The sequence below is a fragment of the Microplitis mediator genome, chromosome 3 (assembly GCF_029852145.1).
Source record: "Microplitis mediator isolate UGA2020A chromosome 3, iyMicMedi2.1, whole genome shotgun sequence".
NCBI classification, from domain to species: domain Eukaryota; kingdom Metazoa; phylum Arthropoda; class Insecta; order Hymenoptera; family Braconidae; genus Microplitis; species Microplitis mediator.
In genome coordinates this window covers 23497776-23521732 of record NC_079971.1, presented here as the reverse complement: position 1 = coordinate 23521732, position 23957 = coordinate 23497776, and the positions used below count along the sequence as shown (strand labels likewise).

General features: G+C 29.3%; 2 protein-coding genes across 2 annotated transcripts; one reads left to right on the top strand and one right to left on the bottom strand.

Moving 5' to 3' along the window:
- Positions 1-5: 5 nt before the first annotated feature.
- LOC130665084 (vesicle transport through interaction with t-SNAREs homolog 1A) lies at positions 6-4182 on the bottom strand. The gene is made up of 4 exons (XM_057465354.1): positions 3960-4182; positions 2003-2061; positions 1584-1934; positions 6-884 (listed from the first exon to the last, which is right to left on the bottom strand). The coding sequence occupies exons 1-4, from the start codon at positions 4051-4053 to the stop codon at positions 726-728; spliced, it is 663 nt and encodes a 220-aa protein (XP_057321337.1). The 5' UTR covers positions 4054-4182; the 3' UTR covers positions 6-725.
- A 406-nt stretch (positions 4183-4588) lies between these two features.
- Positions 4589-11813, top strand: LOC130665076 (protein ERGIC-53). The gene is made up of 6 exons (XM_057465345.1): positions 4589-4837; positions 5126-5182; positions 7706-7976; positions 8048-8147; positions 8212-8498; positions 9073-11813. The coding sequence occupies exons 1-6, from the start codon at positions 4669-4671 to the stop codon at positions 9710-9712; spliced, it is 1524 nt and encodes a 507-aa protein (XP_057321328.1). The 5' UTR covers positions 4589-4668; the 3' UTR covers positions 9713-11813.
- Positions 11814-23957: the final 12144 nt, after the last annotated feature.

Sequence of the window (23957 nt, the reverse complement as noted above, 5' to 3'; positions counted from 1 at the left end):
ATGGAATCTTATGGCAAATAAATTATAATAACAATAACGACGATATATATTTATATATATATTTGTTTAAATACTCGGCACATCAAGAGGCGCTTTGGTAAATTTTTTTTTTTTTTTGTATTGATTAATGTAAGTGGCCTAGTTACCTCTGACCCAATTTCAGATTTATCGACTTCATGAAGTTTAGAAATAAAATTAACGTACAGTTTATTTTAGGCTTTAGCCGGATTACAAAAAATCACGAGATCTAAAAATAAAATTTTTTTTTTAAGAAAATTGAAAATTTGACATCCGGAAAAATGAACGACATTTTTTTACGGAAATTTTTGTTGTCTAGAAAAAATATGGGGTCAGTCCAAATAGTGCGACCTCTGCAAAATTTTGAAAAAAAAATTTCATGTTTATTCTCTTAAAAATTGGCGGGAAAAATTAAGTAAAATTTTTTTGTTACAAATTGGGTGTCATTTTGTCCCACTGCGTATTAACGTTAGCGCGGGAAAAAATTCAAATCTTGTTTTTTTATTTCGATAAAATTTTTCAAAAAATTTTCACAAGGAAATGAATGAATATTTTTTGGATCATAGAATTTTTGTCGTCAGACTATCGCCTGTATTTATTATGTAATAAAAAATATTAGTTGCGTTACAGAATTAAAAAAATGAGATCTTGTAATAAATAATTATAAGCTTTGGTGTTCAAGGCCGTGAATAAATAGAATAAATAAATTAACTTTTGGAATTAAAACTAAAATATATAACAAAGCAAGCAACAATAAGTAATACTACGAATACGGCAGCGAGAATAAATCGCTGTTGCAGAGAACGGAAAATCATTCCCGATAATATTCTTGATCCCCGTCCTATATCCGCGTCCGTTTCTCTCAACTGAAAAAAAATAAATTGTTATTAAAAAAATTAATTAATTAATTACAGTCGACTACCCGTCATAAGCCTGCCTGTAATAGGCCTCTTTTCCCCAATCGGCAGTTACTGGGCCCAAACAGCTCCCCCACTCAACCACTTTTTGAGTTTCGTACCAGACGGCCCGTTATAAGCCTCCGTTAAAATTGACAAAATTATAAACTGAGAATAGGAAAAAATATCAAAATTAATGATGATAATTTACTATCTATGTTTCGCAAAGAATAATTGAATCATTATTAAGTAAAATATAATTTATTGTTCATAATTGTAATCATTAATTGCATTTAAAGCTTCTGTTACAATTTAAAAGTTTTATTGATCATTATGTTCATCAATAAAATTATTATTATTATTACTGTAATTAATACCGTTATCATTATAATTTTTTGCATTATAATTATTATTAGTGTAAAAAGATAAGTATTTATTTTAGCGCCATGAGCACCAGAAAAATCGGGACTGGCGGATGTAACAAAACGTAAACATAACCTTTAAAATCGCATAAAATAAAACAGGCTTATAACGGGTAGTCGAGAACAAAACTAATCGCTCGGTAGTGGGGGTCTGAAATTCCACGAAAAATTTCCCCTACGTCCCCTAGATCAGGCTTATGACGGGTAGTCGACTGTAATCATTAAAAGTTAATAATTAAATAATTACGCGTGTTCGACTCCTTTGAATCGTTTCCCTCTGATCGCTCAAGTCCTTCAAAACTTGGGCGCCAATGTCCTCAGTTTCCAAAATCATGCGGTAGCCATTCTGCAAAGTTCTCCCTGTGCGATCGATTCTCTCCGAGGTGTCGAGTAATCGAGATTTTTGATCCTCAGTCACAACTCCATTGTCCCAGTCATCGATGACATTCAAATCTACAATCTCCTCTTTTGGTTTTCGTGATAATTTGAATTCGTTTGTTAGTCTTTTTAGTTCTGCGCGATGACTCTCTACTCGACTACGCAATCGATCCCGTTGAGTTCCTCCTGTTCCGCGGACTTCCAGTTCCATTTGTTCTAACTATTTAATAATTGGTAAGTTTTGAATTTCGCGCCATTATTTTAAGTAGTCGGTAAAAAAGGACTCACCAATTCCTGAGCTTCTTCTAGTTGTCTATCGACATCCTGGACAAAAGCTCTTTTCTCGGCTTCAAGTAAATTTAGTAATTATTTTTAATGATCGTACATGAATAATTTTAATTTTAATTACTGACGAAATTAACTTATAATGAGCGACGTTAATTTATACCGTCATGTTACAGGACTTTAAGGCAACTTTACTATAGGGCGTTTTGAAATGATTTTTGAATTAATTTTGAGAAAAAAGATTTTCCGATGGAGAAAATTTTGAGATTTTTCGTGAACTATTAAATAAATATTTTAAAAAAATACAGAAAATATTAATTTGAATCTAATGAAATCTAGTTAAAGTGACTCAGATCTAATTTTTGTGAAACTTAGATCTATATATAGATCAATGTATTGATCTCGGTCACTCATTTCAAATCTACTAAGATTCACGCAGATGTGAAATCTAGAAGTTTTTATCCATAATTTTTTTGAAATGCTACGAAGTCTTTTCTGAAGTCGAAATTTTGAATTTTTTAAATTTGAGAATTTATTTCAATTAAAAATCAACATAGATCTTAGTAAATCTACTCAGATTTATGTAGATCTTAAATTAAAATTTTTTAAAATCTTTTTTTTTCTTTATTAAAATCACTCGAAAAATCAAAATTTTGAATTCCCAAAATTTGATCAACATTTTAGCTAAAGATCTACATAGATCTCAGTAAATCTATTTAAATTCATCTAGATCTTAAATTTGAAATTTAAAAACAATTTTTTTTTTTCCTCAAATTTTTTCCGAAATCATAATTACACAGAAAAAAAGAATTTCTTGGCGCAAGAAATTTTTTGTGTTTTAAATTGAATACAAAAATTTTCTTAAGACAAGAATAAATTTCTCGGTTTAAAAAATTTTTTCTTGCTCTAAAAAAATTTATTCTCGCTCAAAAAAATTTTAAGTTTTCAATTTATAATTCGAAAAATTTTTTGAGGCAAGTAAACATTTTTTTGGGACAAATTAAAATTTCTTGCACTAAGAAATCCTTTTTTTCTGTGTACGAATTCTCGAAATTTGATGATTTATTTTATCTAAAGATCTACATAAAATCATATATCTAAATAAAATTCTAAATTCAAATCTCCATAGATTTTGTTTTCCCAAAAAATTAATTTCAATTTTCTCGAAAATTTCGAATTTCACTACTAATTTTTATTTGCTATTCAATTATTACTCGTCACAATTTTCCTTTATAAATTTCCATTAATTATGATCTCAATTTTCTTAATTCTTTCCAAAATAATTTACATAAAATTCTCCAGAATATCCCTATAATAAACTATAGTATTTTTTCACCCTGTCATACAATTTCCACCAAAATATGACCACTCACTACAGTTTCTACTAAAAATATCACAAAATCTTAACTTTCTATTCAATTAAAAATTCCAAAACAATAAAAACGAAAAAAATTAAATTCAAAATTACCAAATTTCCAACCCATCTAAACTTTCATTTTACCGAAATTTCTATATACTTTTTTTCCCAAAAAATTTATACTAGTCCAATAAAAACCATAAATTATTTACTCCACTTTTTTCCCATCATCTAAAAAATTAAATTAAATTTTTTCAACCATCAAAATGTTATTCGTAACAAATTTTTTCATCACGTTTCAAAATCCGTCCATGAAATCCAAAAATTAATGTCTATTTCCAGTCCAGGCCGTATTCAAAAAAATTCCCGAACTTTAGATTTTTGTTAATTCATTGATTGATTATTAGTACAGAAATTTTTCCAGCTTCCGGAAAAACGCATGACGAATTTCGTCAGAAAATTTTTATAACTCGAGTCTTAAAAATATTAAAAACGTAATTAGAAATCTAAAATTTGGAAATTCGGTTCGTACTTCAACCCATCAGTAATTAGAGAAAAATAAATAAATAAATCATAACCATAAATAAAAATAATAATAATTACCTCCAGTGACAACATTAATTCGACTTATTTTAGCCGTAATATCAGCAGTCAAAACCGCGTATTGTTGTTCGTAATTATCAATGAGCGTCGCCATTATCTTATTTAAATAAACTAAATATCACTAAAAAAATTAACACTTAACTAACAATATATATAATATACAAATATATAAATATTACAATAACTATGTCCTTGTCCTCTATGTAAACATCAATATATTTAAACGTCAATAATTTAATTCTGTTTTACCCAGCAGCGCTGCGGTCGCTGAACTGAACACGTGGACGAGTTTCAAAAATATAAAAAGTAAAATATTTTTCCAAAGCCTCAATTCAAATTTCGAATTTAAAATATTTTTTCCGACCGCCATTTTGTCGGGATTTGAAAAAATTTCAAATTTTCTAACCTTCGCGTCATCATTTTTGGGTTTTTTCTTAATTCTGTTGCAAGTCGGCCCGACAAGATGGCGCTGGTGACTGACAAGAAGACACGTCAGAGAGAATCGGCCAATTAGAGAGCTCGGATATGTTAAAGTGACCAATAGAAGCTTAACGTGTTACGTAGGTGGTGTTATTTTGTTAAACCGCACTTGCATTTTGAAAGTAAAACGTGTAGGAAAATATACCTGTATATATAAATGTATAAATAGGTATAGGTATAGTTGTTGTACACATATATATACATAGAAATATATATATATATAGTAAAAATGAAGATGGCTGCAGAGGTGAGGTGGTCAGTGTTATTTTATTTATTAATTATTATAAATTATGTAAATGCGGATGATGTGCATAGAAAATTTGAATATAAATATTCCTTCAAACCGCCTTATTTAGCGCAAAAAGATGGGACTGTACCATTCTGGAATTACGGAGGAAGTAAGTAATTAAGTTTATTTGGACATAACCAATTTTTGTTAATTAACTCTACTACCTGACACGTATTCTGTTTATTTACTTTATTTTATTCATTTTTTTTTGTTGCTGCTCGTTTAAATGACGGATAGATTTTGTGGTTATTCTTTAATATAAGCAACTATTGGTTTTAATTTATAAATTTTGAGATATTTGGTACCGTATGTTAAGGCCTGGCCACATATTTTTTTAAGTTATTATTTTATTATTATCATTTATGATGATTTTTATTGATGAATTATTTTTTTTTAGATGTTATCGCTAGCTCGGATAAAGTTAGGCTAGCTCCATCATTACGAAGTCAAAAAGGTATGAAATATTTTAATTATATTTTAATAAATTAAGAACAGCTTTTAGTCTTATTTTCCATGTTAAATATTCAATTTCCGTTATGATAAACTCTGACACTTAAGATAAATAAATGAAAGTACACGGAAAACAAATAGTGGGAAAATTACACCCAGATAGCATTCAAGTCGGAATGACTTCTTTACGACGTCTTTTTGAAGGCGTCTTCAAGAAGTCTTAAAATGACTTCTTAAAGATGTCATTTTTAAGAATTCTTAATTAAGAGTTCTTGAAGACTCTATAAATAAGACGTCAGTTTTGTGACGTCTAAATGTATTTTTTTTTTAACTTCTTTATGAAGTCAAAATTAGGAGCTCCTTAAGACGTAATGGTAAATTCATACTGAAGTCTTATTTGCGAAGTCAGAAAAAATAACTCTTTTTAAAGACGTCTTACTGAGTTCACTAAGTGGCTCATTCGACATCTTGAGAACTTCTTACTCTCTAAACATAAATTAGTGAAAATAAGTGAATATTCACTAATTCCAAGTGCAAACCAAACCGCTAATTTCAAAAAGTGGTTCGGTTGGCACTCAAAATTAGTGAATATTTACTTATTTCACTTATTCGTGTTTAAAGAGTAAATCTATTCTTTTTTTAATTTCTTTATAAAGTCAAAATTAGAAGCTCCTTAAGACGTCATGGTAAATTTATACTGAAGTCTTATTTGCGAAGTCAGAAAAAATAACTCTTTTTAAAGACGTCTTACTGAGTTCACTAAGTGACTTATTCGACATCTTGAGAACTTCTTACTCTCTAAACATGAATTGGTGAAAATAAGTGAATGTTCACTAATTCCAAGTGCAAACCAAACCGCTAATTGCAAAAAATGGTTCGATTGACACTCAGAATTAGTAAATATTCACTGATTTCACCTATTGATGCTTAGAGAGTAAAGACTTCTTTAAGATGTTGAATGAGACGTCCAAATCAAAAATAGGAACTCATTCAGAACTCAGCAAGACGTCATTTTGCTATCTGGGCAGTTTTAAATATCAGCACGGTCCCTTCACTTTGAAACTAAAAATTACATTATTTCTGAGGCGTAGTAATTATTAGTTTTAGATAAGACGTTTTCTACACAGAAAAAAAAGTTATCTTGAGTCAAGAAAATATTTTTGAAGACAAACGTTTTCGGGAACCAAGTCAAGATTTTCTTGAGCCAAGAGAATTTCTCTTGGTTAAAAAAAATTCATCTTGGTCGGAGAACTTAGGTCTCCAAAAAAGATTTCTTGAATCAAGAATATTTACCTTCAGTCAAGAATTTTTTTTTCTGTGTAGTCCTTAGCGTACACTGATAGAAAGATTTCATATTATTTAAGAAATCATTTCTTTGTATTTAATAAATGTTTCTTACTATTTAAGAAATGGTTTCTTAATAGTTAAGAAATCACGTCTTAAAAAATGGTTTCTTAACTATGAAGAAATGATTTCTTAAATAGTAAGACATATTTGTTAAATACAAAGAAATGATTTCTTAAATAATATGAAATCTTTTTAAATGATAAAAAATCCTTCTATTAGTGTTCATAATAAAGTTCCGTTCAATTAAAAAAAAATTAAAAACTGTAAAATTTGGTATCTATAATTGTAAATATTTTATTACAAAAAGTAGTCCCAATTATTACAGTACAAACTACACAGAAAAAAGTATTTCTTGGTCCAAGAAAATTTTTGTTTTCGATTTATAATTTTTTTGCTCTCTAAAAATGAATATGTGAAAATCATGTAACAATCACTATTTGGCAGTGAATATAGTCACTTATTGCTAGTGAAAAGTATACCAGTATTTGAATTAGTGACATACTTTTCACTAGTAAACACTAAATAGTCACTACTTTCACTATTTCAAATTAAAGAGAGTGCGGCAACTAAAAATTTTCTTGCCAAGAGATCATTTTTTTCTGTGTATTCTACACAGAATTCTTTGCGTCATGAATTAAAACGAAAATTTTCTTGGAACATGAAATTTTGTCTATTCCTAATAAAACTTTTGTCTTTGTTTCATAATGAAAAATTTTTTTTGCGCCAAGAAATCCTTTTTTTCTGTGTAAAATTGTAAAAATTGTAATTTTTCCACTGCTTTTTATTCCGTTTAATTTATTTGATAGCCGAAAAGTGGCCAAAAACGGACCCAGGGAGTGAACATAAGGCCGAAACTTGCCGATAATGAGCCCTAAAAAAAACCCAAAAATAGGCCGACTCAAATTATCGGTCAATTTTCGGCCTGTTCATTGAAGAAAATAAAATTTCGGTGTAATTTTGGCCTCTTTTGATGAAATTTTACCTTTCGACTTTATTTCAATCAAACTTTGGTCGTATTTCCGGCAAAATATTTTTACCCGGATACGAAAACTTCATTTTTATTTGGAGAAAAAAAAAATCGTTATTTTTTTTTTTGTGGAAAAATTTCATTTATAAAAAATTGAATTTGAATTATGAGCACAAAAAAATTGAAATTAATTTTACACAAATTTTGAAACAGGGGCAATATGGACAAAACAACCATCAGATTTTGAATGGTGGGAAGTGGATTTAAAATTCAACATAAATGGACGTGGTAGAATCGGAGCTGATGGTCTGGCATTTTGGTACACAACCCAAACTGGAAATTACGATGGCCCAGTATTTGGAAGCTCTGATATGTGGAATGGTCTCGGTGTATTTTTCGATTCATTTGATAACGATAATAAACATAACAACCCATACATCATGGCGATTGTTAATGACGGAACTAAAGTTTTCGATCATGCCAAGTAAGTCTACCCCCTAATTAATTCGATTAACTGATTAATTAATTGACCAATTAATTATTTTCAAAATTTAGTGACGGAACAACTCAGATGGCTGCTGGTTGCTTGAGAGATTTCCGTAATAAATTATTCCCAACCCAGGCTAGAATTGAATACTACAAAAATACATTGACGGTATGTTTTAATTAATCAATTAATTTGTTCATTAATCAATTAATCACTCATATATTTATTGCAGCTGATGTTCCACAATGGAATGACCAGCAGCCCAGACGAATTCGAACTCTGTTTCCGCGTTGAAAATATTTTCCTGCCGAAAAACGGTTACTTCGGAGTATCAGCAGCCACTGGAGGACTGGCTGATGATCACGACGTGATGCATTTCTTGACCACATCCCTGTCCCCACCTGGACAGATACAACTCGACCAAAGTAGAACAGTAACCTCTGAGGAACAGGCGAAAATAAGCCAAGAATATCAGGATTATCAGAAAAAATTGGACCAACAGAAAGAGGACTATCGCAAGTACGTTTTTATCGACTCATGTCATATTCGATTATTACTTTCTCTTATCAGATAACTGCAGTTCCTCCGTAATTACGTTATCCCTGATATCCAACCTGACGGCAACTTGACGCCAAGTTGATCACAAAAGTTGACATTTCCATAAGTTGACGGCAACTTGACGTTAACTTTCTGGGAAAATTGAAGGCAAAAGTTTGGCTGTAAGTTGATGGAGTTGCGTTAAATTTTTCCAGAAAGTTGGCGGCAACTTGATGTTAACAAAGGCTGAAATTATCATCAAGTTGATCACAATAAATTGATAGTTTTTCGAACAAAAAGTCTGACTGCCAAGGAATAGCTGCCAAGTTGACAGCAACTTGATGCAAAATGTGTGGTTAATAAATTGATGACAAATTTCACTGTGTCTTCGCGCGTTGTGGCAGTAGATTATGGTCAACTGTCGGAAAGTTTGAGCCAAATTGTAGCTGTCAAGTTTGAGGTTGCTGTCAAATTGTCGTCAAATTGATCGCAGCTTTTAGTAGAAAAACTCGTAGAATCTCGGATCTGATGCTAATTATTAATTTTTTTTTTTCAGAGAGCATCCAGATGAGCCTCGTCGTGATAAGGAAGACTTTGATGACTGGTTTGAATCCGACAGCCAGCGAGAATTGAGACAAATTTTCACGGGTCAAAGTCAGATGTTTGAAGTCCTCCGGGACTTGCATAAAAAATTGGATGAAACGATCGGCAAACAAGAGCGTACACTTTCATTGATATCGCAACTACAAGTAGGCGGTGTCCAAACAGCCGGTGGTGCAGGACAACCAGTCCAACTTATTGACACAATCCGCCGACAAGAGGTCGACGCAGTCCTCAGTAATCAGAACATTATAATGAACACCGCTCGGGAAATCAAACAATTCGTTGGAGAAGTCAGTTCTAAAGCAGAAACAATTCTATCGAACCAAGCACGCGCACCTACAGCACAGGTCCAGCCTATTGGGTACGATTACCAATCCCTGATATCGGAAATGCGGGATGGACTGAACCAAGTTAAGCGAGACGTAGCGCAAACTTACAACAGATTAAATGCGGCACCGGCTGCCTCATGTCCCACCGGAAATTGTCTTACGACAACGATGTTTATTATTTTTGTTATAATACAATTGTTTATTCTTATTGGGTACAACATGTACAGAGATAGCAAAGAAGCGCAAGCTAAAAAATTCTATTAAAAGAAATTTTTTTAATAGCAAAATTAATTACTTAATAAAAACAAAATTAAAAAATCATTTTTCTTAATTTTTTTTTTTTCAATTGGTTACTTAAAATTGTTATGTTTATTTTTGGAATTCGGGTCTATTTTTTATTTTATATTTTTATTTTTATCGAACGGCCAAAATAGAATTTTTAATAATTATTTTTTAAATGAAAAATTTGAAATATTTTTTGAGTTAAATTTATTGAGCTCGAGTTTATTAATACGATAGTAGATGAATTTGTGATTCCATGTTATGAATGATATATTTATAAATTTATTATTTATGAGATGAATTTATAAATATAGTAGTAATAATAATAATAATAATAATAATAATAATAATAATAATAATAATAATAATAATAGCCGTCAATAATATGCAGTCTACATGAATTTTTTTGATGTACATAAATCATTATTCATTTTTTTAATAACCGGAAAAGTCATATATGATCACATATGGTCAGATATGAATCATACATAATCATGTGATTAAATGAGGTCATATCTGTAAATATATGAATACGTAAAACGATATCTGAAAAAAAAAATACTGATATGATCATATATAGTCAGATATGATCAGATGTTATCATATAGGACCATATATGATGTTATATTGTAAGGTATAGTCATAAAAATGGTTACATATTTTATAATCTGATCATATGTGATCGGATATAAGTCAGATATGATCATATAGGACTGATATGTTCATGTATGACCAGATATGAGCATATATGATATTTTATTGTGAGGTATGGTCGTATATAAGGTTACATAATTTATAATCTGATAATAGGTGATCGAAAAAACAGTCAGTTAAGATCATGTGGGACTAACCTGTTCATATATGGCCAGATTTGATCATGTATGATGTTATATTGTGAGGTATGGTCGTATATATGGTTGAATATTTTATAATCTGATGATATGTGATCGGATAGACAGTCAGATATGATCATACGGGACTAATATGTTCATATATGGCCATATATGATAATCTATTGTGAGGTATGGTCGTATATATGGTTACATATTTCATAATCTGATCATATGTGATCAAATATATAGTCCGATATGATCGTCTGGGAGGAATATGATCATATATGGTCAGATCTGATTATATACGATCATATATGATGTTATATTGTAAGGTATCATCATACACATGGTTAAAAATTTTATAATCTGATCATATATTATCGGATATACCGTCAGATATGATCATACGGGACTAATATGGTCATATATGATTATATATGTGGTCAGATATTGTATCATTTAGTCATATATGATCATATAGAATTAAACATGATCACATAGGGTCAGATATAACCTTTTGTAACACAATACGGTCACGTATGTGGTCGGTTATTTTACCACTTGATCATATATAATCATATTTATTCATATATGGCCCCATATATAATTTTATATGAGCGTATATAATGATGCATGTATGCAGCAATATATGAACCTATATGATCATATATAACTTTGGTTGTATCTAAGCATATTTGAGTATTTATACAGAACCATATATGATCATATGTGAGTATTTTTTTCCGAGTGAACATAAAATAAAAAATTATAAACCTCCATAATTATATCGATAACGCATACGTGGATTTTGTATTAATAAAAAAAGAACTGCAACAATATTAAGACTTTTTCAATACAACTCAAATTTTTCTCCATTTTTATATTTTTTTTAACTGAAATAACGCACAGAGTGGAGATTACTATGAATTTTCTTATTGTTAAAAGAATTTTTTGTTACTCATTCCTAATTATCTCGTAATTTTAATTAAAATTTTTTACACTTGTACACGATTGAGATGGATGTGAATGTTAATCTTAAAAAAAATATATCATGGGTATGTAATAAATAAATAAATAAATGTCAAAATAATTATAGTGGACAATTATTTTAATTTTATATTGTCCATGTTATAGATTTTTTTAAATATAAATAAATAAAAAATTAGTAAAATGAATTGCTCCTTATTGCATTTATAAGAGTTTATAAAAAAAATTGTATATGTATAAGAATAAATATATATGAAATAATATATTTTGTTGGAGTTTTGAATTTAAATTCTTTTACTGCAGCTGTGAAAATTACTGCATATATCCGACTTTTCGTAGGTCGCACGTGAAAATTGAATCAAGGAATCGAATTGGGATCAGGACCATCGACCACCCAAATAGATCAAATTACTCGACTCTAGACAAGAGATGAAATATGAGCAATATAACAACATTGCACGGTCTTTTAATCAATTTGATCATGCATCCGTGCAGTACATAAACATCATAGATCTTCGACGGCGATCTAATCGGACAAATCGCTCGTCATATATATATATATATATATATATATATATCACTCCTAAATCAAAATCTATTTTCATTCTTCGTTTCACTTCCCCACGATATTTCCGCTTTGACCCTAAATACTAAATGTAGTCAAGCGAATTCAATACTTATATTTATATATATATATATATATAAATATTTGAAATTTGAATTGAATATTTGAATTGATATCGCAAAATGCCAAAACTTACTAATAATTCAAATTATCCGATTTAATTCGAACACTATTCGCTCATCCTTTAAATATCTATATATATATATATATATATATATATATATATATATATATATATATATATATATATATATATATATATCTATATATATATATATATATATATATATATATAGATATTTAAAGGATGAGCGAATAGTGTTCGAATTAAATCGGATAATTTGAATTATTAGTAAGTTTTGGCATTTTGCGATATCAATTCAAATATTCAATTCAAATTTCAAATATTCGATTCAAATTTCAATTTTTTTATTCAAATTGCTAGTGTTCGACTCAAATTCGAATATTCAGTTCTAATTTCGAGTATTCGATTCACGATTTGAATAGAAGATTTTTAGCTCAAGTAGAATAGTAATTTTTGGAAAAATAAATTACGAATAGTTCGAATTATTTGTAAGTTTTTGAAATATTCGGTTACGATTCGAATATTCAATTAAAATTCAGATATTCTATTCAAATTTCGAATATTCGACTCAAATTCGAATATTTGGTTTCAATTTCAAGTATTTGATTCAAAATTTGAATCGAAAATTTTTATCTTCAGTAGAATATTAATTTTTTGAAAAATAAATTACAAATAATTCGAAATATTTGAAAAGTTTTTGAAATAGTTGATTAATATTTTGAGTGTTCGATTATAATTCGAATATTTAATTAAAACTCTGATATTCCTTTCAAATTTCAAATATTCCGTTCAAAATTTAATTTTTCAATTAAAATTTCTAATGATCGACTCAAATTCGAATATTCAGTTCCAATTTCGAGTATTCGATTCAAAATTTGAATAGAAGATTTTAATCTTAAGTAAAATATTAATTTTTTGAAAAATAAATTACGAATAATTCAAATTATTTGAAAAGTGTATGAAATTGTTAATTAATATTCTGAGTATTCGATTAAAATTCGAATATTTAATTAAGACTTTAATATTCCATTAAAATTTCAAATATTCCGTTCAAAATTTAATTTTTCAATGAAAATTTCTAATATTCGACTCAAATTCGAATATTTAGTTCCAATTTCGAGTATTCGATTCAAAATTTGAATAGAAGATTTTTATCTTAAGTAGAATATTAATTTTTTGAAATATAAATTACGAATTATTTGTAAGTTTTTGAAATATTCAGTTACAATTCGAATATTCAATTAAAATTCAGATCTTCCATTCAAATTTCGAATGTTCGACTCAAATTCAAGTATTTAGTTCCAATTTTGAGTATTCGATTCAAAATTTGAATCGAAAATTGTTATCTCAAGTAGAATATTAATTTTTGAAGAAATAAATTAAGAATAATTCGAATTATATGTAAGTTTTTGACATATTCGATCAATATTTTGAATATTCGATTAAAATTCGAATATTCAATTAAAACTCTAATATTCCATTCAAATGTCAAATATTCGATTCAAATTTTAATTTTTCAATTCAAATTTCGAATATTCGATTAAAATTTCAATTATAAAAATTTTTTAAAAAATAATTTACGAATAATTCAAATTTTCAAAATAATTCAAAAATTTTATTTTATCAAATAATTAAAAAATTTTGAATTATTTGAAAATTTGAATTTCGATAAAAAAAATCCATATTCGATTTGACACAAATAATTCACAAGTTCAAATTACTTGCACACCCTTAATATATATATAAATATATACATGTTTTTGATCTCATATATTTGTAATAAATAAATTTATGAAAATGAAAATTTTTAATCTCGAATTTTTATAGTAAATAAAAATTTTAGTAATAAATAAATTTAAGTACGTATATATATTTATGGTTGGAACGACACCATCGACAATTGGACACGCCCGAAAGAGACCATTACGAATGAAATATATATAATAACAATGTATGTATATATTGTAATAGATGAGAAAAATTCATTCTCTATCGAGGATACGAGAATGACGATGTGCAGCCATACGAAGATATTAAAGATATGAGATTTGTATTGGCGTTTGAATTTTATCGAGGGTTCAATCCTACAGATACGATGATAGTGTACGCTATAGCAGTACTATACGCGTAATGTAGTGTATAGCTGTCACCCCTTGGCCTTTGCCAACAGAAATATACTCAAATAAATTTTAAATTTACAGAATTAATTTCACCAAACTATTCCCCGGTTTATAAATGGGAGGGATATTCGAAAGATAAATTGATAAATTAATTTACAATTTGCGATATTTTTTTTACGCTGCCACAAGCTTGTTGAGCTTTAAATGTTTCAATCGATTAATAATTTTTATTTAAAAGACTTTGTTTAAAATTTTTATCAGTCTAAAGTGAAAATTTACCCGATTTACCCCTTAAATTTTTTTGAATTTTCAAGAGTTTGAATTCGCGCGCTCAAGTATTTGAAATTTTGAACTAAGAAATTATTTGATTTTTAATATTTTGTTATAAAATTCATATTTGTCAGGAAAAAATTGTTTATTTAAATTTGACTCGAAGTTTTTTTTTCTTTAAATTAAAAATCCCATGGTACTGAACCCGTGAAAAAGTAGACGAAACCGAGGTATGACGGCTCCCCTAAGCTGCGAATTATCATTTGTGGCAACTGGATGATCTAAATCCGCGATCTATTTGCGATCATGTACCTGGCGCTTAGGGTGAGCCAAAAAAACCAACCTATCGAATTTACGTCTTAAAAAGGACCTATATATCGAGAATAAAATTCTCCCATTGGGAAAAATTTTTAGCTCAATTTTAAAAGGTGTCGGTAGCCATCTGAAATTTCCCATTTACATAACATGCAAAAAAATTTTTTTTGATTAAAAATATTATAACTTTTGAACCATGTGAGACAAAAATTCGGCTCTAGAATATTCTTGTATGGCATTAAATTTCTTAAAAGAAAGTCTTGGGAGTCGAATTTGTAAACTTGATATTTCGTATACTAACAGGCTATCAAAGTCTAGAGTAAACAGAATCATACAAACTTAAGGCTTTATTTGGATTTTCCAAATACTTTTCTTTTATTGTGATCGATAACAAAATATTATTTGTTACAACGTGGATATTGTTGGGGATTTCATTACACTACATGTAGAACAAATTTTCTCGTAGTATTGATATTTTTAATAATAAAGCCTTAAATTTGTATGATTCTGTTTACTCTGGACTTTGATGGCCTGTTAGTATACGAAATGTTAAGTTTACAAATTCGACTCCCAGGACTTTTTTTAAAGAAATTTAATGTCATACAAAAATAATCTAGAGCCGAATTTTTGTCTCACATGGTTCAAAAGTTATAATATTTTTAATCAAAAAAAATTTTTTTGCATGTTATTTAAATGGGAAAATTCAAATGGCTACCGACACCTTTTAAAATTGAGCTAAAAATTTTGCTCAATGGGAGAATTTTTTCTCGATATATAGGTCCTCTTCAAGACATAAATTCGATAGGTTGGTTTTTTTGGCTCACCCTACTGGCGCTAAATAATTAAATTATTAGAATGATATTTTCTGATAACTCAAAATTCAATTTTTCAAATTATGATATTTTCTATAATAATTAGGGAGTTTTGTCGCAAGAAAAGAACAAATCTGGGCCCTTGGCCATAAAAATGCCGCATCGTCAAATATACGGTAATTTTTTATTTTTTTTTTGGGTCCGTTGTACCCGAGGTATTAGCGGTCTGAAACTTAATGAATATATCAAACTCATAAAAATATACCAATGACAAAAAAAATTTTCTTGTTCCCTAAAATTTTTAGTCCAAAAAATTTCTGTACAAAAATTAAAATTTTCAAAAATTATCTAAATTCAAAAAATTAAATAATTTGAATGCTCTTTCACTTTTATTGTGTCTATGATATTGTAATAAAAATCTTTTTTTTTTATCATTAAATATTTTTTTTTTTTTTTTTCATTTTTTCCGCATCCATTTCTCATTTTTCTTTTTTTTTTACTCATATTCTTTATCAGCCATCGCCATGTCTAGTCACAACCGATAAAAACTCTCCACCCTTGGAGAACAAACCGACCAATGGAATCCGCGTAATTCTGAGCGCAGAATCCGCGAAACTCACCCACGACTTTCATCCCTTGATAACAAACGTAAAATCCTATGATTGGCAAAGGCATCCAGCCAATCCAGAGCCTGCTTTAGTGAAACTGATATTGATCTTGACATAAACCAAACTGTTAAAACTTTTTTATTATTATTATTTGTTTTTATTGTTAAAGCTGTAAAATGTTTTTATTACCGCGGATATTATTCACGACGTAGCCGCAGTACGACAGTTACCCATGAGTTATTTAAATTGTAGACTGAGTGGCGAACAATCCAGAACAATTTAAATTATTATTTTTATTTTTACTCATAGTACTTGGGTAATAATACCAGAGTGCATTTGAGTAAAAAAAATTATCATAAAAAATATCTCATGGTTTATTTGCTTTTTTTTTTAGGGGGAGACACTTGAGATATTTAAGTAAATGTTATTATTTTTATAAGAGAAAATGGATGAAGGGTAAAATTTATTGGGGTGAGAATAATAGTTTTAATGTAACAGTTTATGGGTAAATTAGCAGCACTTAGTTGAGCAAATATTTGAAAAAAAAAAAAAAAAAAAAAAATCCATTGAAAAAAAAAATTTTTTTTTTTTTTTTTAAATTTCCCGCCAGAAAAATTAAATTTTGAAAGAAGAGACTAATTTTTTTTTCGATTTAAAGATAAAAATTTTTTGAGATTTCAAGGCGGGAAAAATTGAAAATTTGAATTTTGATTATTTAGTGAAAATAAAAATTTTGAATATTTAGCGATTTGGAATTTTGAGAAAAAATTTCTTCTGACATTTCATAATTTTAATTTATATTTATTATAATGAATAAATTTATTTTTTTTGCGGACTATCACAATTCTGGAAATATTTTTCATATTTTTTTTTTCGATAGGAGATTCAAAAGTCTGCTATTTGAAAAAACTGATAATAGAAATTAATAAAAATAATTTTGAATGGGTCTAGTATTTACGGGCACGACTCGTGTAAATTTAACAGATCATTTATTCAAAAAAATTCTATTTAATTAAAATCATTATGAATTTTTATGTCAACCCAAATTTTTTGACCCGACGAAAAAAAAATCAAATGGATTTTTTTTTTCTATTCAAAATTTTGAATCTCCCAGAGTGAAATCGGCATCTAATATATGAAGAGAAAATTCATTTTTATATAAATTTACTATAAAATATATGAAATTAAAAAATACGTCCGTACGAATCATCAAATAATTCCGTTAATAAATAATCAAATTTAAATTATAAACTCATTAGCGTAATTACTAAAAGGCTGTAAATTTCCACTCCCATTAACTGAAAGCATTGCGCGTTAATTTATCAATAAAACCAGAGTTCATACATACAAGCGTAGATTAGAGTACTCTTGCACTTACACTCGATTCCATGGGTTTAATAAATCTCTATTTTGACCCCACAAAATCCAAACGTAAACGTCGCTCGTCGCTCGTGACTTCGAAATCTATATCCCGTTAATTTATGACCCATGCCCGAATTTATGCGATTTATATTAAATTGTTACTGTGTCAATTTGACATAAATGTTAGCAGAAATTTGATATAAATTTATAAGAATAAGTATTCAAAGTGAAGAAAATAAATTTCTCCAAGAAGATGGAGGGAAATGAAATCTTACAAGTGACATTTTGAATAATATTTCAACTAAGGGCATAGATCACCGATGTTTTTGCTCCGATGAACGAGGAGGGTTATAATACTTGGGTATAAGTAAGCTAGACTAGAGTTTAATTATAATTAATAGTCTTCGTCGATGAAATTTAAACCCTTGGTAAAAAAGTTTCGCAAGTTACTGCGTTATTGTTTAATTTAATTCCTTTCTCTTTAATGTTTTTAATAAATAGATATTAGGGTGACCCAAAAAAACCGACGTTTTTTTCGAGTCTCATATGAAAATTTGTTGGTTCAATGTTTTAAGAACCCGCTCCAAAAATCAGCTGGATAAAAAATTTTTAAGGGGTCGCTCAAAAATTTGGAAAATTACAAAAATGATTGAAATTCGGATTTTCTTTTTCTAAATTTTTTCTTTCTCGTGGCAAAAATATTTTATGTAAAATCAATACCAGGCTGAAAATTTTAGCTCAAAATATAGATTTTTAAACGTCGCTCAATAATTTTGAATATTAACTCATAATATGTAACTAATACTTTTAATTAATTTTTGTATTTTTTTATAACTCAATTATTATCATTCCACTAAAATATAACTTTTGCATAACCGAAAATATACTGGACAGTCTTAAACAATAAAATTGGGTAAGATTTGAAAATCCAAAAAAACCTAAAAATTGAATTAAAAAAGGAAAAGTGTGTAAATAAATAATTTTTTCTATGCCTCGGGTTCTATTTTTTTTCATTATGATACAAAATGATGGTGAAAAAATCGAGAAGCCTTAATAATAATATTTCAGGGTCGCTCGAAAATGTTCAAAAGGCAGCACTCGGAAAGATTCGAAATTCTCGAGCGACGTTTAAATACTCAAATTTTGGGCTGAAATTCTCAGCATGTTCATGATATGACAGCCGCAAACTATCGCTGCCTCGAGAAAGAAAAAATCCGAATTTCAATCATTTTTGTAATTTTTGAACTTCTCGAGCGACCCCTTAAAAATTTTTTATCGAGCTGATTTTTGGAGGGAGTTCTTAAGACTTGAAACAAATACGATAAGATGGTTTTTTTGGGTCACCCTGATATATTATAAATACATATATATACCAAGTCATCATTATCATCATTAGCAGAACGATTAATCCTATGGAATGATGATTTTTTATTTTTAATTGTCGGATGTTTTGTAAATTCGAGTCATTAGAGATAAAAGCCGCCGGAAGATATTTGAGGGGTAGAAAAATGTTGTGAAAAAATTAAAAAAAAATTGTATAAGTAAGTGAAATAAGTTAAGTAAGCACTCTGGATAATCTATACTTGTCAGGAATCGGGGGGTTGACTTTTATATTCACCCTCGTATGTCCTTAACTGTCCGGATTCCCTGTGGGCGTATTTCCTCGGTCAGTAAATAACTCCTGGCCACTTTTCTCAACATATATTTATATATATGTATATATGTAAGTAGGAAAAATTTCGGCTACAAGATGATTTTGGATTATCTCTTATGTGTTCGTTGAAGTGCAAACATTTTTGCAAAATAGCCAAGAGTGGACTTATGTAACCGCAGTATAAAATTTATGGATTGATGTAAAGAAAACGAAGTAGACTGGAGCTTATTAAGGAATAATATTTTTGGTAAATGTCCGAGGAACAGAAGAATGCCTATCTAGATATACTTTTGAAAAGTGGCCCATAACCTTTTTTCTGTTAGAAATAACTCAACAGAGCACAAGCATTTTTTGGTCCTTATGATCTCCTTTGGTAGAAGAATCCCAAAAAAGTCCAGAGAAAAATGTATCTTTTGAGTTCAGACTCATATGAGGAGAATGAAGATGGGTGAGGATACCTCTGTCTATGTCTTTCTGTGTATAGGGACCCTTAACTTTGCTCCTATTGAAAATAACTTATCACAATATTGACGTTTTCTGTATATTATGATGTCCTCTAGTAGAAGAAACCCTAAAAAGTCCTAAGAAAAATTTACTTTTTGAGTAATCGACGTCGGGCAGATGATACTGTCTATGTCTTTTTATGAAAAGTGGCCTGTAACTTTGCTCCTGTTGGGAATAACCCATCATAATACAAACGTTTTTTGTTCATTATGATGTCCTCTAGTAGGAAAAGCCCCAAAAAGCCCTAAGAAAAAATGATTTTTTGAGTTTCAACTCATAAAAGGATAAATGAAGATAAATGAGGATGGATGAGGATGACACTGTCTAAGCATTTTTATGAAGAGTGGCCTGTAACTTTGCTCCTGTTGGGAATAACCCATCATAATACAAACGTTTTTTGTTCATTATGATGTCCTCTAGTAGGAAAAGCCCCAAAAAGCCCTAAGAAAAAATGATTTTTTGAGTTTCGACTCATAAAAGGATAAATGAAGATAAATGAGGATGGATGAGGATGACACTGTCTATGCATTTTTATGAAGAGTGGCCTGTAACTTTGCTCCTGTTGGGAATAACCCATCACAATACAAACGTTTTTTGTTCATTATGATGTCCTCTAGTACACTGAAAAAAATAATCGCTAGCTGCTAGCGATTTTTTCGCTAGCAGGTAGCGATTAAAAATCGCTTGCTGGAAGCGATTTTTTCGCTTGCTGGAAGCGATTTTTTCTTTAGCGAGGAGCGATTAAAAATACTGTTTTTATCATTAAAATATATATATATATATATGAATATATGTATATTTATATATATATATAAATATATATATATAAATATATATATAAATATATATATAAATATATATATATAAATATATATATATATATTTATATATATATATTTATATATATATATATATATATATAAATATATATATATAAATATATATATATATATATATATATATTTATATATATATATTTATATATATATATATATACATATATTCATATATATATATATATATTTTAATGATAAAAACAGTATTTTTAATCGCTCCCTGCTAAAGAAAAAATCGCTTCCAGCAAGCGAAAAAATCGCTTCCAGCAAGCGATTTTTAATCGCTACCTGCTAGCGAAAAAATCGCTAGCAGCTAGCGAAATAATCGCTTGCAGCAAGCGATTTTTAATCGCTAGCTGCTAAAGAAAAGATCGCTAGCCGCTAGCGAAATAATCGCTTGCAGCTAACGATTAAAAATCGCTAGCTGCTAGCGAAAAAAATCGCTAGCAGCTAGCGATTATTTTTTTCAGTGTAGGAAAAGCACCAAAAAGCCCTAAGAAAAATTTACTTTTTGAGTAATCGACGTCGGGCAGATACGGGCAGATGACACTGTCTATGTAATTTTTCAAAAAGTAGCCGTAACTTTTTTTTCTATTGGGAATGTATACACAGTATTAACATTTTTTGTTCCTGACGATGCCCTCTACACTGTAAAAAGAGTGGTGTTAAAAATGGACTCGTTTTAACTCCGCCCGGTGTGAAAATGAAATTACACCGGTCTAGGAGGAGTAATACACTGATGTAGGAGGAGTAATGAACCGGTGTTAAAAATACCGGTGTTAAATCGGGGTAACCAGTGTAAAAGCGGAGTAATGCCGGTGTAAAAGCAGAGTAACCTGCATCCGCTTGGAGTATTAACTAAAGATTATTAAACACAAAAAATGTCAGTTCTTTATGAAAATTAATAAAAAAATATCATTTATCAACAAGTATAGTGATCGACTAAGTAAAAATTTTCACAAAATAAAATATTTTAACACCGGTAAAGAATATCTACACCGGCGGCGGCGTTATTTTAACACCGGTCTAGAATATTTACACCGGTGGCGGCATTATTTTAACACCGGTACAGAATATTTACACCGGTGGCGGCGTTATTTTAACACTGCTTTCGGGGGTAAACTTAACACCGATAATTTTAACACCTACACCGCTTGGACTTACCCCGGTGATTTTTTACAGTGTAGTAGAAAAAACCCGTAAAAATTCCTAGAAAATTTTTTTTCTCATCTTACTCAACATATGAAGATATATGAGAATGACACTGTCTATTCTTATAAAATATGCACCATAGATTTGTTTGTGTCGAGAATCACTTCACATATATCCCAGATACGACTTCTGATGTCTCAGTATAAATTTTTCTATCAGAAGGTCCCGTTGGTCTGCATTACCCTCTATGTCCACGTTGCCTCTTTACCATAAAATTTTTAGGATCTTTCCCTGCTCCGTTTTCTGAAGTCACCCATCCAAATTTTCCGATACTAGGCTTTTAACCCAATGTGAAATAACAAATACTATTTTCATATATAAAAAGTTAATCAATGGATCATTATTTCCGTTGATGTTTAAGTAAAAAAAAAGGTGTTAAATAGAAGGAAACGTCATAAAGGAGTCAGCAGTGACAAACAAGATCGTCCAGGGGTGTCAGAGTCTATGCCCATCTAGGGGTTAGTTAACAGCCTCGGCATTTAAATCGAGTGAACATTTGGTCGCGCGGTGCATTAGTCCTGGTAGGCTGATCATAGATTTTACACAAATTTATATACGTTACGACAATTGCTCCTCCAAAGTATTGGGTACACAAATACTGTATGTCGTCGAGGGGGTCGGTACCAACTGTTAACACGATGTAATGAATATAGGGGTTGAATGGCCGCGTTTGAGGGTTCTTCAGCACGAGGACGATGGATATTAAATTACAAATGGAGATATACAGTTAATGTTGTATAATCAAATTTATGAGCGAAAAGTCAAATATAAATTTTACATATACGATATATTAAATCAATCTCGGGTATGTAAGCACGAGAAATCATTATTTTTTAAATTAAATATTACTTCCATTTTATAATATACACGGAAAGAAATTTATGGGAAGTTTTCCTATGCATTATGGGAATGGTTCCCATAATGGTATGGGAATAGTACCTATACTACTATAGGAATGGTTCCCATATATTATGGGAACCATCCCCATAATAGTATGAGAATAGTTCCCATAATGATATGGGAATGGTTCCCATACCATTATGGGAATGGTTCCCATAATATTATAGGAACCATTCCCATATCGTTATGGGAACCATTCCCATAATGGTATGGGAATCATTCCCATACTATTATGGGAATGGTTCCCATATTGGTATAGAAACTATTCCTATAATATTATGGGAACTATTCCCATAATGTTATGGGAACCATCCCTATAATATCATAAAATTTTTTTTTTGCACAATAGTGTAGAAATTTCCCAAAATTTAAATTTTCTTGAATGTTTTGTGCTGACAAAAAATTCTTATTAAAAATTTTAATGTTTTTTTGCCAAATTCGATTTTTTTTTCAATGTTTGAATTTTTGTTTTTATGTTTAATAATATTTCTGTGTATTGTAGAAGTGATTACCACACTTCTTTAAATTAATTTTTTCATGATAATATGGGAACCATTCCCATAATATTATAGGAATGGTTCCTATAATAGTATGGGAACTATTCCCATAATATTATGGGAATGATTCCCATAATGGTATAGGAACCATTCCAATTGCATTATGGGAATCATTCCCATAATATTATGGGAATAGTTCCCATACTATTATAGGAACCATTCCCATAATATTATGGGAATGGTTCCTATAATTTATGGGAGTGGTTCCTATAAATTATAGGAACCATTCCAATAAATTATAGGAATGATTCCCATAATATTATAGAAAGTATTCCTATAAATTATAGGAACCATTCCTATAATTATAGGAACCATTCCTATAGTGTTATGGGTATCATTCCCATAATTATAGGAACTATTTCTATAATTATGGGAATCATTCCTATAATTATAGGAACCGCTCCCATAATTTATGGTCGTAATTCCTATGATGGTATAGGAAAAAATTTCACAAAATTATGGGAACCGCTGCCATAATTTTCTTTCCGTGTATATATATTTTTTTTAATTTATTAAATGTTGTTGTAAAGTACCTTATCTAGTTGGC

What these genes read in the sequence shown, in the direction of transcription:
- LOC130665084 (XM_057465354.1), bottom strand. Translation starts at nt 4,053, where the DNA reads ATGGCGACGCTCATTGATAATTACGAACAACAATACGCGGTTTTGACT. An exon ending in AATTAATGTTGTCACTGGAG is followed by an intron (nt 2,062 to 3,959) that starts GTAATTATTATT and finishes ATTTACTTGAAG; the next exon opens with CCGAGAAAAGAGCTTTTGTC. An exon ending in TTCAAAGGAGTCGAACACGC is followed by an intron (nt 885 to 1,583) that starts GTAATTATTTAA and finishes ATTTTTTTTCAG; the next exon opens with TTGAGAGAAACGGACGCGGA.
- LOC130665076 (XM_057465345.1), top strand. Translation starts at nt 4,669, where the DNA reads ATGAAGATGGCTGCAGAGGTGAGGTGGTCAGTGTTATTTTATTTATTA. An exon ending in ATTCTGGAATTACGGAGGAA is followed by an intron (nt 4,838 to 5,125) that starts GTAAGTAATTAA and finishes ATTTTTTTTTAG; the next exon opens with ATGTTATCGCTAGCTCGGAT. An exon ending in ATCATTACGAAGTCAAAAAG is followed by an intron (nt 5,183 to 7,705) that starts GTATGAAATATT and finishes ATTTTGAAACAG; the next exon opens with GGGCAATATGGACAAAACAA.